At 55.3% G+C, this 13,599-nt stretch overlaps 3 protein-coding genes across 5 annotated transcripts in view; 2 read left to right on the forward strand and 1 right to left on the reverse strand.

Moving 5' to 3' along the window:
• The window catches only part of MLPH (melanophilin), a 28,016-nt gene extending 25,008 nt beyond the window's left edge, over positions 1-3,008 (forward strand). For both annotated transcript variants that reach the window (XM_059475818.1, XM_059475820.1), the window contains 2 exons: positions 926-1,023; positions 1,332-3,008. In XM_059475818.1, the coding sequence (XP_059331801.1) occupies positions 926-1,023; positions 1,332-1,358 (125 nt within the window). In that variant the 3' untranslated portion in view covers positions 1,359-3,008. The remainder of the gene's footprint in view (positions 1-925; positions 1,024-1,331) is intronic.
• Positions 3,009-5,628: 2,620 nt separating this feature from the next.
• Positions 5,629-6,058, forward strand: PRLH (prolactin releasing hormone). The gene is made up of 2 exons (XM_059475902.1): positions 5,629-5,743; positions 5,919-6,058. Exons 1-2 carry the CDS (start codon positions 5,629-5,631, stop codon positions 6,056-6,058), a joined length of 255 nt encoding a protein of 84 aa, XP_059331885.1.
• A 749-nt stretch (positions 6,059-6,807) lies between these two features.
• On the reverse strand, positions 6,808-13,021 carry RAB17 (RAB17, member RAS oncogene family). 2 transcript variants are annotated; one of them, XM_059476155.1, is made up of 6 exons: positions 12,881-13,021; positions 9,961-10,108; positions 8,573-8,724; positions 8,239-8,364; positions 7,570-7,663; positions 6,808-7,232 (listed from the first exon to the last, which is right to left on the reverse strand). In XM_059476155.1, exons 2-6 carry the CDS (start codon positions 10,103-10,105, stop codon positions 7,120-7,122), a joined length of 630 nt encoding a protein of 209 aa, XP_059332138.1. In that variant the 5' UTR covers positions 10,106-10,108; positions 12,881-13,021; the 3' UTR covers positions 6,808-7,119. The 2 variants fall into 2 exon arrangements, with proteins under 2 accessions (XP_059332138.1, XP_059332139.1); XM_059476156.1 differs by lacking the exon at positions 12,881-13,021 and adding an exon at positions 10,682-10,758.
• Between the last annotated feature and the right edge of the window lie 578 nt (positions 13,022-13,599).

Below are 13,599 nucleotides of genomic sequence, written 5' to 3' on the forward strand. Positions count from 1 at the left end.
GAAGGATCATTTATTGCAGAGGCAGAGCAGCATTTCCCCCATTCACACAGACAATTAACAGTGCTGTTCCCAGTGATGGCTGGTGGAAAGGTCCCTTGTCCTCATCCTCCTCAGGAATCATCTGCTCTCCTTCCTGCAAAGGGCAGGCAGGTAAAGGTGCAGCTGGTGGAAGAGGAGATGAATGAACAGGCCAAGAGAGTCTCAAGAGATGAAGAGGAGATGAGATGAATGAACAGGGCAAGAGAGTCTCAAGGCTGGGGCAGGGCGAGCTGAGAGCTTCTCCCAGGCTGGGGTTTTGTTGCACCACCAGAGCAGAGTGTGGAAAGGCTGGCCCAGCTCACACAGAGCTCTGGAGTGTGACCGTGTTCACAGGAGTCCCAGGATGAGGGAAGAGACAAGGATCTGACTCCATGTTTCAGAAGGCTTGATTTATTATTTGATGACATATATTTCATTAAAACTATACTAAAAGAATAGAAGAAAAGGATTTTCTCAGAAGGCTAGCTAAGAATAGAATAGCAAAGAATGATAACAAAGGTTTGTGGCTCTGGCTCTGTGTCTGAGCCAGCTGGGCTGTGATTGGCCATTAATTACAAACATCTAACATAGACCAATCACAGATCCACCTGTTGCATTCCACAGCAGCAGATAACCAATGCTTACATTTTGTTCTTGAAGCTCCTCAGGAGATAAAATCCTGAAGAAAGGATTTTTCATACAAGATGTCTGCAACACCGGAGAGCTGAGCAGCAGCAGCTCTGTCTCCTCCTTACCAAATCACTCCCATTCCAGAGAGAGAAGTGCTGAGATGCCCCCAAACCCGCAGCCAGAGGGGGATTGGTCCATCCCAAGTGACTTGGTGGTGGCTGAAAGCTCTGGTGGGGTGGGTGAGGAGCTGCTGGCCACCTCTCCCCTGTCCCTGCAGGTTTTGACGACTCCTTTGACCGCAACTCCGCGTACCGCGGCTCGCTGACGCAGCGGAACCCCAACGGCAAGAACAGGAGGGTGGAGCGGCTCTTTGCGGTAAGGACCAGTGCAGGGCAGGGCTGCTGGCCTGGATTCCCCTGGGAATGTCCTCCCCCAGGTTCTCCTCAGGCTGATGGAGCCCTCAGCTCCCTCCCTGCTGCCTGCTGAGGGCAGGAACGCCCGGGCAGCACCCCTGAGCTCGGGGGTGTCACAGCCCCAGAGAGGATGAACATCAATGAATTCCTGCTCCCTGCATGGTCTGTGGGGTGGGACAGGGACTCCTCACTCCTAGAAAGGGACAAGGGGATGCTGGGCTGGCTCAGGGTGGCGTGGACACTGAGGTTTCTCCTTCTTGTGCCCCGCAGAAGCCTGTGATGACCCATCTGTCCTGAGGAGAGGGGACCTCCCTGCTGCCGCATTTCAGTGAGGGTACGAGACCTCAGCAAAGCCAAGCCTCTCACAGCCTTCCCTGCAACTCTTCCTCCTCCTGAGTCCTGAGCCCCTCTCTCCCTGAAACCCTGGACAGAAAGGAAGCCAGAGGCCATGGGAGGAGGAGCAGAGCACTGGGGTGCAGATATGTGGCCAGGGGTTCTTGTGGGAGGATGCTGGAATGGGACCTTGGGCTGGGGCAGCTCTTTGGTGCTGGGGCAGCCAAGGGGATCAGAGAGGTGCAGAGCAGGAGTGACCTCCTTGGGGGGCAGCTGGGTGTCAGTGTGACATTTGGGACAGGGACAGGGCAGGGACATCTAGCACGGGGACAGGGCAGGGACACAGCCCTCCCTTGGCAGAAGCTGTCAGTGCCTGTCCCTGCTCTCTCCAGGCTGCTGTTAGCAGGGACAGGAGCTGACAGTGAGCATGGAATGCCCTTGGGATGCCCCAGGTAGAAGAGGGATTCAGGTACCCCAGCTAGCAGAGGGATCCAGGCATCCCAGTACTGGGATTCACACCCTGATGCTGGTCCCAGTTCCCTGCCATGTCCTTTGTTTCCCTGCCCTGAGCAGCAAAGCAGGATGAGAGCAGTGCTGGTCCCCTCCCAGTGAGCTTTTTGCTCTTTGCCTCAAGCCATGCAAACACCCAGAGATGGCACTGTGGGGCCTCTTGGGGCCACCCCATCCTTGGGCAGGGCTGCGCTGCCCTTTGGGGGCTGTAGCAGCCCTGGGCTCTTGGTGTCAGCCTCCCCCAGCTCCCCCAGGACATTTGCTTGCCTCCAATATTCAGCTCTGCACTGATCCCAGTGGATCAGCACCAGCCCCATTCCAGGATGGGCAGAGGGATGCTTTCCCTGGCAGGTCACTTTGGAAGAGGTTTTTTTGTTCTGTCCCTGCCGTGTACAGCCCAAACTCTCTTCCTTCCCTCCCTCCCCAGTGGGCAAAGTGGGGAGGATCACTCACAGCTGGAGCAGGGATGTCAGACCAATGCTGAGTTTCCCCTCCATGCCCACCCAGGCTGTATCATTTTAGGCAATGCCTGAGCATCTGAGCTAAAACCACTTTAGTTAGGAGCAGTAGGGTGAGTTCTCATGCAAGTAACAAATTTGTTTGGCTTTGCTAACAGTAGAGGCTGCTAACTGCCTAGGAAATTATCCTGTGGTCATCCCAGAGAGTATTGTAAGTCCACAGTCTGGGCTTCCCAGCTGGAAACAAATCCAGTTTCTTAATTTAAAATGAAATCCTTGTGGCCTGAAGCTCAACAGGGTAAGTGCAAACCCTCTCTGTGGCAGAAGCTCCCAGGCACTGCAGCTTCACTGCATCCAGCCTGGGCTGTGCTGGGATGGCAGCTCCTGGGCTGGGAAAAGGGAGCTCCACCAAAGGGTTTGCACCCACCCTTGTGGCATCAGGGCTCAGCCCTCACCCCAGCCCCATCTCCTGCTTGTCTGGTTCCAGCCCTGGCTCCAGTCCTTCCACACCTGACCCTGTGCAGGGATCCCCACAGGGAACCTCAGCAGTGCCCACCAAGGCATCGCTCAGTAGCCACTCACCTTGTTCTTTGCTGGTTTCCTGACCCGTTTGCCTGTGTAGAGATGATAATAAACGTTCACTAAATCATGCAATAAAGCCAATTCTGTGTCCAGAACCACCCACCCGTCTCCCAGTGTCTGTTTTTTATGTGCACTCGAACAAAGGCTCCTTTCCCTTCCCATAGAACCCCAGAATGGGTGGGCTTGGAAGGAACCTCAAAACCCATCTCACACCCCCTGCCAAAGCCAGGTATGCCTTCCAGGTTTTTCCAAGCTCTGTCCAGCCTGGCCTTGGACAATTCCAGGGATCCAGGAGCAGTCACAACTTTCTGAGGGTCTCCCCACCCTCACAGGGAAGAATTCCTAATTCCCTATATCCCATCCATCCCTGCCCTCTGGCAGTGGGAGCCATTCCCTGTGTCCTGTCCATCCATCCCGTGTCCCAGGTCCCTCTCCAGCTCTCCTGGAGCCCCTTTAGGCACAGGAAAAGGGCTCTAAGGTCTCCCCAGAGCTTTCTCTCCTTCAGGTGAGCACCCCCAGCTCTGCCAGCCCTCAGAGCATCTCCATGGCCTCTTCTGGAGTTGTTCCAGCAGCTCCATCCATTTCTTTACCCATCCTGTGCACTCCTTGCTTCAAGGCTGGCCAGGTGGAGCAGGCAGGAGCTGGACCAGCATCACTGAAGCCAAGGGTGGGCAAAGGGGACACCCAGGCTGGTGCTGAGGAGGGGCTGGCTTTCAAATAAAGGCTCCAACTTGCATAGAAACCCTGAGCAGCTGAAGCCACAAGAAGCACAAGCCCGCAGCATCAAGGGGCTGCTTTAAACTAGTATTAAAGCTTTAAACCTGTATTAAAGCCTTAAACCTGTATTAAATACCAGCAGCCCTGGGGTGGAGAGAGGCCTGCAGAGCCCAGGGTGGGGATTGCCCTGGCTGGAGCCCAGGCTGGGGCAGGTTCCACTCTCTGCAGCCCTGTCCCTGCTTTGCTGCACATCCGTGGCAGTGCCCTGTGTGCCAGCTGTGCCCAGCACGGGCTGTGCTCAGGCAGGGGAGCTGGCACTGCCCCATTTGGAGCTCTGCCCGGGGCAAAGCCACCCCATAAGGGTGAGATGACAGAGCCCTTTCCCCGCTGGTGACAGTGCCTGCACAGTCCTGCCAGCACAGAGATGTCCCTGCTTTGGGATGTCCCATTCTGTCTGCTTGGACACACCCTCACGCTGGCTCCTCCAGCGTCACATCCAGCAGCATAAACATCAGAAATCCTTAAAATCCGTTTAAAATGGGAGTGGGGGGCAGGGAAGGTGGGGATTTAGGGAACAAGCCCGTTCCTGCCAGCGCCTTCCCCTGGTGTCTGTATTTAGTGTTCTGCTTTCCCTAAAGAAAATTTTTTGGGGGGAATGGAGGGGAAGGGGTGGTGGTACCGGTGTGAATCCCGCGGTGGAATTGCACTGTTCCCTCCGGCGTTCAGGGCAGCAGCACACACCGACCCCGGGAGTAGAAAACTTCCCCTTGTCCCGAATAACCGCGCGGGGAGGTCGGGCATTGACAAATCCCCAATCCACCTCCCTGAGCCAGCTGAAGCGCTGCTCCCTCCTGACTCACCGACATCCCGGTGCTGATTCGATGAGAGGGGACAGCGGCGAGGGAGGCAGGGAGGGAGGGAGGGGAGATGCCCCGGCTCGGGGTTCGCCTCTGACATCAGCAGCAGCCCGGCCATAAAAGCAGCGAGCGGGGGGACCCCGGCTCAGAGCGCCGGCCCCGGCTCAGCGGCACGGAGCGGACACCTCTGCTCGCCCTCCCCGCCCCGGTAAGTGCGATCGGCAGCGACGCTTTTCTCCTTCCCTCTGCCTGCCGTGATGCTCTCGGTGATTGCCGAGCCTTCTTTGCCTCTCCGTCTGTCTGTCTGCTTTGCCTCTCCGTCTGTCCAGCCGGCTGGCGGGGATGGGGAGGTTCACAAGTTGGTGCCCGCAGCAAAGCTGAGCTCCCTGAAGCGCAAGTGTCTCCTGCTCAGAGCTCTGCGAACTTTTCCTTGCAAAAGTGGCTGGAAATGGAGCGGCCCCGAAGCCTCCCCGTGTCCTGCCTCGCCCGGCGCCTCCTCTTGGCTGCCCTGCCCTGCTCCCCGTTTTGGGCGGCTGCAGAGACCCAGCCCCTCGCCCAGCCCGCCCTGCTCAGCGCCTCGGTGCCCTGAAGGGTGGTACAGGGGGATTGTCCCCAGGCTGTCACTGCAGCAGCCGCGGGCAGGGCTGGGTGCCCAGGGGGCAGAGGTGGTCTCCATCCATCCATCCATCCATCCATCCATCCATCCATCCATCCATCCATCCATCCATCCATCCATCCATCCATCCATCCATCCATCCATCCATCCATCCATGGCTCTGCAGCCACAGCTGGATTTTGGTGCTGGTCCCCATCCCTTGGGCTCTGGGCTCCCACAGCTTTAGTCCCTGAGAAGATCAGGCCTGACTTAAGGCACCAGACTAGGACCAAAACCCATTTCCATGGCCGTGAGGTTTGTGCAGCTCATGTTCGGAGGTGCTATTTTCCCCAGAGCCCCAGCAAAACCCCTGGGTTTGTTCTGCTGCTGTCCCACCGAGCCCTTTGCTGCTGATCCACAGCCAATCCCTTCTCTCCTGCAGTGACATCGGAGCCTTCAGCAGGGCTCAGGAGCCTCCACAGCCAGGTCACAGCGTGCTGGGGATGAGGCCGGGGATGAAGCTGGGCGCCGCCTGCCTCCTGTGGCTGCTGCTGCTCTGCCTGAGCCTGCCCGCCACGCACGGCCGCGTCCTGGAGCGCTCCGCGGAGATCAGGAGTAAGGAGAACATGAGTAAGGGACCCATCCCTCTGCATCCCCCCGGCTCAGCTCCATTTGGGGGGTGAGGAGCTGCTGCCACTGTATGCTCCTCATCCCCCTTCCCTGCTGCTCCCATCCCCTCAGTGGTGGGCGCAACGCCCCTTCCATGCCACCCAGCCCCCTGAGGGTCTCTCGGCTTTCCCCGCAGCCCCGGACATCGATCCCTCGTGGTACACGGGCCGCGGGATCCGGCCCGTGGGGCGCTTCGGGCGGCGGCGGGCGCTGGGCGGGCCCGGGGCTGCTCTGCGGGGCTGCGCTGCTCCTGCCCGGCTGGAGCCGAGCCCCTGAGCCCGGCTGGCAATAAAATCCCTGCTCTCTCAGTGCCGTGTGCCAGCCTCTCTGTTCCTAACCTCACCCCAAATCCGCATGGGCACCGTGGGTTCCTGCCCGCCCTGGCGGTGTGACAGCCCTTCCCTCTCATGGTTATCCTTGAACATCCCAAGAAACACCCCAAAAATAATCACAGAGGCTCCCCCCTTTCCCAGGGGTATTCCCTTGCTGTGCCAGCTCCCCAACACCTTCGTTTCCCTGAGCTGGGGACAGAAACAGCCACCTCATTTCTGTGGGGTCAGAAACTCCCAGGGATGATGTGATGCTCTGTCCACCCCACTGCTGTGCCCCAAAACCTCAGGGATCACTGCCCCGCAGGCAGGGTGGGTGCTGCTGCCTCTGCAGTGGGCACAGGTGGGTTGTGTTCCTCTTCCAGCCGAGGGGAGTGCCCACAGTGTAAAGGCAAGGCACAGCAAGGCACTGTGACGCCACACGTTGGGTTTGGCCCCATTCTGGCTCAGTGATTGCCCCCAAGGATGGGCTGTGAGCCCTGCAATGGGTGGGTGGGGTGAGGAGAGCACTGGCCCTGGTCCCTGCCACCCCCAGGCTTCCTGTGGTTCCCTACAGGCTGACCTGCAGGACAGGAGGGGAAAGGAATACACACCTTTAGGGCAGAATTCTCTTTATTTGCAGCCTGGGTGTAAAACCACCGGGATCTTTGCTCTGGGGAATTAAACCCTCCCTTTCCAGAGGGAAGGGGAGATGGAGGAGGTGACAGCCAGGGGTGGGGGGATGTCACCACTCAGGGTTGGTGGCAGTGCTCCTGGCAGGTTATGCTTTAATCTGCAAACGGGAGATTGGTGGAGGAAACCCCTGTGCTTTATGTCCCGGCTAAGGATGGAGCTAAAGGGTTGAAGAGGCCCCTTGTACCAGGCCAGGGTGAGCTCTGGGTGGGATTTCAGAGGGAGGATGGCCAGGCTGAGCTGTCCCTGCAGCTCTGAGCCCCCCTGTGAGCTGTCCCAGAGCTCTGAGCTCTGTCTGTGCCCCTATGGAGGTGGGCTGGGTGCAGTGTCACATCCTCAGCTCCTGCAGCACGTCGTCCTCGTCCCGCTCATCCTCAGGTCCACGGTGGGGCTCCCATGTGGGGATGGCCTGGGTCCCTTCTCTTTCTCCCTCCTCAGGAGCTCTTGGACTAGGAGGAAACACAAGGCAAAAAAGGGGGCTCCCTTTTCCCCTCTTTTCTCCTGCCAGAGGTTGGGATGCCACGGCCACCCCGTGTCCCACCCCAGGGCACCATCCTGCAGGAACAGCATTGCACTCCCAGACTGGATACCAATGCAAAATAAAATTGTGGCGCTGGGAGAAGGCCTGAAAACCATCCTGACACTGGGATATCTCAGGATGGATGTGTCCATCCTTCTGCCTTAAGGGGTGGCTGGCTGGCTGGAACATCTCAGTGACAATGAAGGGGCTGAGCCTTTCAGGGTTCACCTGCCTCTGCCCTCACCTAGAACCATCCCACAACTCACCTACGGCCATGAAGACATCGTTCACCTGGTGGTTGGATTTTGCAGATGTCTCCATGAACAGGAGGCCTTTTGTCCGTGCAAAGTCTTCCCCCTCCTAAGAGAAATGAGCAGAGTTATTCCCCTGTCCCCTCTGGGGCTGCTTGTTCAGTTTTGTGGTGGGTTTCACGGACAGGCACTTCAGGGGTGTCTGAAAACCTCTTAAATGCTTGGATTTCCATGGAAATTTTCCCCGGATGTATCCCAGTGATTTCTGTGAGAGGTGGTGAGGGAACCCCAGGCACTCACTGTGGTGTTCGCAGGGGTCTCAGGATGAGGGAAGAGACGAGGATCTGACTCCATGTTTCAAAAGGCTGATTTATTATTTTATGATATATATTACATTAAAACTATACTAAAAGAATAGAAGAAAGGATTTCATCAGAAGGCCAGCTAAGAATAGAAAAAGAATGATAACAAAAGCTTGTGACTGACTGAGACAGTCCGGACAGCTGGGCTGCTATTGGCCATTAATTAGAAACAACCACATGAGACCAATCACAGATGCACCTGTTGCATTCCACAGCAGCAGGTAATCAATGTTTGCATTTTGTTCCTGAGGCCTCTCAGCTTCTCAGGAGGAAAAAATCCCAAAGAAATGATTTTTCATAAAATGTGTCTGTGACAACTCACCTCAGTGGTGACCTCTCTCTCAGCAGCAAGGTCTGTCTTGTTGCCCACCAGAGCAACCACGATTTCATCAGGCAGGAATTTCTTCTCCAGCTCCTCCAGCCACAGCTTTGCTCTGCTGAATGTTTCCTGGAGAGATGGAGACAGAACCCCCCAGTGATCAGGTTTTGATTTAATCCCTTTGTCTCACACCAAACCAGTGAGGGTGGGGAGGTTCTGATTGCCCCTCTCAGGGAAACAGGTCACCAGCCCTCAAACACATTGAGGGATAAATCACCCTTGGATGGGATTCATGGCACTAGAAACCATGGTGGCAGGATCCTGCCAGGGGCCTTACCTTGTTGGCAATGTCATAAACGATGAGGGCAGCGTGGGCATCCCTGTAGTAGAGGTGACAGACACTCTGGTACTTCTCCTGGCCCGCCGTGTCCCAGATCTCAAACTTGACAGTGGCCTCGTCCAGCTCCAGGATCTGTGTGAAGAAGGAGCCTGCAGGCAAGATCCAGGGGGTGTGTGTTCACTTGGAGCAGGAGCGGGGAGCTCAGATCCCCTGCCCTGAGGCCAAACCCATCCTGAGGTCATTAATGACGTTCTAAAGCACAGAATCCACTTCTTGTGGCCATGGCACTGGGCTGAGGTGGCCCTTCCTGGCAGCAGATTTGGGTGGGTGACCCCAGGTTTGATGTTGGGTAACTCTGAGCTTTGCAGAATGCCCCCAGACAGAGAGACAGCTCCACTTTGCTGGTGGGTCAGAGCTGGGAATGGGAATATCCATGGAAAGGGCTCCCACTGGAGGGGAGCCCTCAGGGAGCAGATGGCTGGTCCACGAGCAGAGGGACAAGAGGAGAAACTCCACTTTGCTCTGCTCCACCAGCTGCAGGGGGGATCACAGCCTCTGTACCTGCTTAAGGCAAAACCCAGGTGCATCTCGTAAAATAAATACATATAAAGTCTGGGTGCTGTAGGAATTGAAACCAGGTGATCTTCAATGCAAACCTTTCTAAGAGGCTCTCCTGGGGTGCCTGAATAGCTGGGAAGGCAGCACAGCATGCAAAGAGCAGATGGGCTGCACAGTTTACTCATTTTTTATTCTGCTGCTCACCTGCCTCTGAAAAGCAGCACAAAGCCAGAGCTGTGTGATGTGGATGTGGCTTTGCTTGTGTGGCCTGGAAATGCAGAGGCGTGAAGGGGGAGCGTAGCCATGATATTTTCTGAAAAATCCCTTTGCCAGGATTTTTTTTTTCTCCTGAGAAGCTGAGAGGCCTCAGAAAAAAATGTAAGCAATGGCTATCTGCTGCTGTGAAATGCAACAGGTGCATCTGTGATTGGTCTCATGTGGTTGTTTCTAATTAAAGGGCAATCACAGTCAGCTGGCTTGGACTCTCTGGTCAGTCACAAGATTTTGTTATCATTCCATTCCTTTCCTTGCTGGCCTTCTGATGAAATCCTTTTTTCTGTTATTTTAGTATATAATTTTCTTTTAATATAGTATATATCATAAAATAATAAATCAGCCTTCTGAAGCGTGGAGTCAACATTCTCATCTGTCCCCTCGTCCTGGGACCCCTGTGAACACCATGAGGATCTGGCTTTTGGGCAAACCTGCACCAAAGTGGGCCTGTGCTGCTGCAGGATGGAGCAAGCAGCTCCCCTGCATCCCACCCCCCTGCAGGGAAGTGCACCAGGCTTGGTGTCTTATCCAGAGCCATGGAGCCCCTCACTCACATCCCACGGTGGGCAGCAGCTCCCTGAAGTCGTTCCTCACGTATCTGTAGGCCAGGCTGGACTTGCCCACGGACATGCTGCCCAGCAGCACCACCTTGTACATGTGGGAGGCTCGGGGCCCCTCCGGTGTCACTGGCTGTGCCATGTCCTGCAAGGAAACCAGCTCTGCTCAAGGGGCGCCCGCCAGGAGCGATCCCAGGATGGGCTCGGCCTCCTCCAGCAGCTCCTGACTGGAAATGCTGAAACAGGCTGGAATAAAATCAAAATCGTTAATAACATCGTAAGACGCAGATTTAATGCATCAAAGCATCTGCCACTGCCAGCTACGACCAGAAGGTGGAGATGTTCAGGAGGAAACATGATGCCAGAGGCCTCCTTGGGTGTGGGCAAGGAGATTTCTGCATCTCCTTTAGGAAGGAGCTGGAGGAATTTCCCAGCAGAGGGAAATCCCTTCTGGCTGTGCCCTGCTCTCCAGGACACCTCCTTCCCCGCAGTCCTTAGGCTGATATCCCACATTTATTATCCTGCTTAGGAGTTCCATCAGGAGGGCCTCAGGAGTGAGCAGCCCTGCACACAAAGAAGGTGGCAAATGCTGAAGACCCCCAGACCAGCCAAGCCCCTGGAGTGCCACCCCCCATGCCACCCCAGAGTGTGACACACCGCCCTGCCGTGCCCTGGGATGGCAGGAAACACGGACCCAGCAACGGGGATGGCCTCAAACCTGACTGAAGAGAGCTGCTGCAGAGCCTTGGTCGGTGGGAGCCCTCCCGGGTGACACGGGTGTCCCCTGCTCCCAGCCCTGGGCCAGGGAGGTGCCACTGCTGGGTGGGACGTGCCCGAGCACGGCAGCAGAGCACACTTTGCCCTGCTCTGCCCTGGTTCCTCCTCACAGAGCTCCTCCTCCACAAACACTCAGCCCATGTGGACGCTTGTAAAGGACAGAGGGAAGTGCACGGGGTGCTGGGCTGAGCAGCACGCCAGGCTGAGCTCTGCTGGAGTGGGGAGCATTCCCTCCACCTGGAATAAAACCCTGGTGGGGCAGACAGCAGGGATCTGCAAGACTTGTGATGAAGAATTGGTGCAATTTCTACCTGGGCCTCGGGGATTTGGCTGTGGAAGCAAGAAGGACCTTTTCAAAGACACCTACAGCAGCAGTGGAGTTCCTGCAGTTGCCTTCCTGCAGCTCCCTGCAGCTTCTGCAATTCCCTCCCTGCAGCTCCTGCAATTTTCTGCTCCCTGCTCTCTGCAGCTCCTGCGAGTCCCTTCCTGCAGCTCCCAGCAATTCCCTCCCTGCAGCTCCCTCCGCTGACAAAAGCCCCTTGTTCCTGCGAGCTGCTCATCCCACGTGCCTCCTTTATTGTGCCTGTCCTCCCCCTGCAATCTGGCAGGCTCCAGACCTTTGATTCTTCATTAAGGCTTGTCATTAAGAGCGTTCCCTGGCTGAACCCAGGTCTGGGTCTTTAGATCCAAGCAGTTTTTCTGCTGGGTGAGACAGGCTTTAATCCCCTCAAAAAACACAAGCAACATCATCTCTCCCAGCTCATGCAGCCCTGTGATGAAGAGCAGGATTTTAGTTTGTGCAGAACAGGTAGTTAGTCATATTTTTCAAGCAGGAAGAAGATAAGCCCTGTGGCACAGCATGATTGTGCTCCTTAAGGTATTGATTACATACATTGGCCTCTTTGGAGGCTGGAAACAAGATTGCCATCCATTCTGGGCAGTTATTGTCAGTGATTAGCCATAAAACTCTCTAACGAAACAGGAAGCTGTTTAAAAACTACCCAAGGCTGTCTGTATTAAACACAGTTTCTCATCATTTCCCTCTGTTGCTCTCTGTTCACCCTTAGAAAGGTGGGTTGATGCTGGAACAAAACCCACCTGAGATTTACTGCAGTGAGTTTTGCCAAAGCTCGCTTGAAACAATTTTTTCCCCGTGTTAGGAGGCAGAGGGTGAGGCTCCCTTCCCACCTGAAGGAAGCAAAACAAGTGGCTTTGTTCTGATTCAATTGAAAACAGGATTTAGGGGGAAATGGTGGGGGCTTTGACCTCTTTTTTTTTGTTGGAAAAGGAGAGTACAGATTAAAACCCTGCATTTCCTGGATGAGGGACTGTGGGGAAAGCATCCAGATATCTACAGTAATCAATTTGGGGAGCAGCAGCTGAGGTGGTGCAGGTCCCCTCCTTGTGCCAAGAGGCCACACTGAGGGGCAGGGAAAGCTCAACCTGCTCAGATCCATTGCAGTCAGAGAAAACAAACCAATTTATCTTCAATCAGCTGTGAAAACCCTGCTGGGGGATTTAGTCTTCAGGTACAGCTAAATATTTTGTGGCAGCTGTGTTTGGCAGCAAGTATTAGGGGCAGGATTGCTTGATCCTACACTTGTCCTGAAGGCGAGTTCCCAAACAGCCACAACACCAATAATTTCTCACTTCCCAGCAGAGGATTGAACATTGCTGCACCTAGGAAATTGTGTTCAGCATCTTTCACCTGGGCTGGAGGGAGGCTGGTGTATTTGTTGTCAGGAGATAAGCCTTTTATTTCCAAAGGAAAGCGGTAATAAAAGAAAAGTCAAAGGCATCCTTTGGGGATGGAGTCACTGGGAAGTCTTATTTAAAACCCTGTTTAACTTCCTGAGAAATTAGTGTTGTTTAAGTGTAATGATGTCTAACTCTTGTATAAGCTTTTCTAGGTCCCAGATACCATTAAAGCCATTTTCTGAGTTTCTGCAAAGGGGTGCAAGGGTGAACCAGAACAAAAGTTACTAAGCACCTCAGAAAAATTACAGGACTTCAACACTTAACAGTGTAAATCCGCAGTGTTTAACCCTGCACGTTTTGGACACAGTATTTCAGGTTCTTTCAGATTTAGATACTTAACTTTTCCCCCTCAACACACACAAGAGAGTGGTCATGCACCTACCTCCCCAGTTAAGTTCTAGCATCCAGCTCAAAGCTCTCCTCTGCTTTTGGGATCCTCCTCCCACCTGCTTAAACTCTGGCTTTAATAAGAGGGTGGTCACTCAGAAAATTCACTTAAGCCAGGGCTGCCAGGAGATACAGCAATCCCAACTGCAAAGACACCATGTGTAAATATTAGATTTCCAAAGATACAATGTGTAAAATATTAGATTTACACAGCGCTGATCTCCCAGAAGCAGCAGCCCCCCTCGAGGCGAAGGGGAAGGGAACGAGGATCATTAACCACGAGGGGAAGCAAAGCTGCAATAAACGGGACTGCCCAGAGACCCTGGGAGCTCTGGGAGGATGGGGGTAGCGCACAGAGCTTCCCCAAACCTCTCCTCCTGGGCAGGAGTCCCTGCGGACCGCGCCGGGGCTGCCCCGAGAGGACGGGAGGATTCCTTTCCCATCCTGGGAAAGGCACCTTGGAGAGGGTGGGTGATTCCCTGCCCGGCGGGGAATTCCCGAGCGGAGGATGCCTTTACCTTGCCGAGGGCTCGCTGTGCCCGCTCCGTGTGCCAGGGGTGACAGAGTGACAAACATCCGTGTGTCGCAGCCCCTCCGTGCCGGGAGCGGCCAGAAGCGAAAGCGCCGGCCCCGGGAGGGTGCCGAAGGTGAGAGAGGCAGCGCGGAGCGGCGAACCTTAGACCCGGCACCGGGGCTAAGCTCTGGCAGCCAGGC

The sequence above is a fragment of the Ammospiza nelsoni genome, chromosome 7, assembly GCF_027579445.1.
Source record: "Ammospiza nelsoni isolate bAmmNel1 chromosome 7, bAmmNel1.pri, whole genome shotgun sequence".
NCBI classification, from domain to species: Eukaryota; Metazoa; Chordata; class Aves; order Passeriformes; family Passerellidae; genus Ammospiza; species Ammospiza nelsoni.

What these genes read in the sequence shown, in the direction of transcription:
- PRLH (XM_059475902.1), top strand. Translation starts at nt 5,629, where the DNA reads ATGAAGCTGGGCGCCGCCTGCCTCCTGTGGCTGCTGCTGCTCTGCCTG. An exon ending in CAGGAGTAAGGAGAACATGA is followed by an intron (nt 5,744 to 5,918) that starts GTAAGGGACCCA and finishes CTTTCCCCGCAG; the next exon opens with CCCCGGACATCGATCCCTCG.
- RAB17 (XM_059476155.1), bottom strand. Translation starts at nt 10,105, where the DNA reads ATGGCACAGCCAGTGACACCGGAGGGGCCCCGAGCCTCCCACATGTAC. An exon ending in TTTATGACATTGCCAACAAG is followed by an intron (nt 8,365 to 8,572) that starts GTAAGGCCCCTG and finishes CCATCTCTCCAG; the next exon opens with GAAACATTCAGCAGAGCAAA. An exon ending in CGATGTCTTCATGGCCGTAG is followed by an intron (nt 7,233 to 7,569) that starts GTGAGTTGTGGG and finishes GTTTCCTCCTAG; the next exon opens with TCCAAGAGCTCCTGAGGAGG.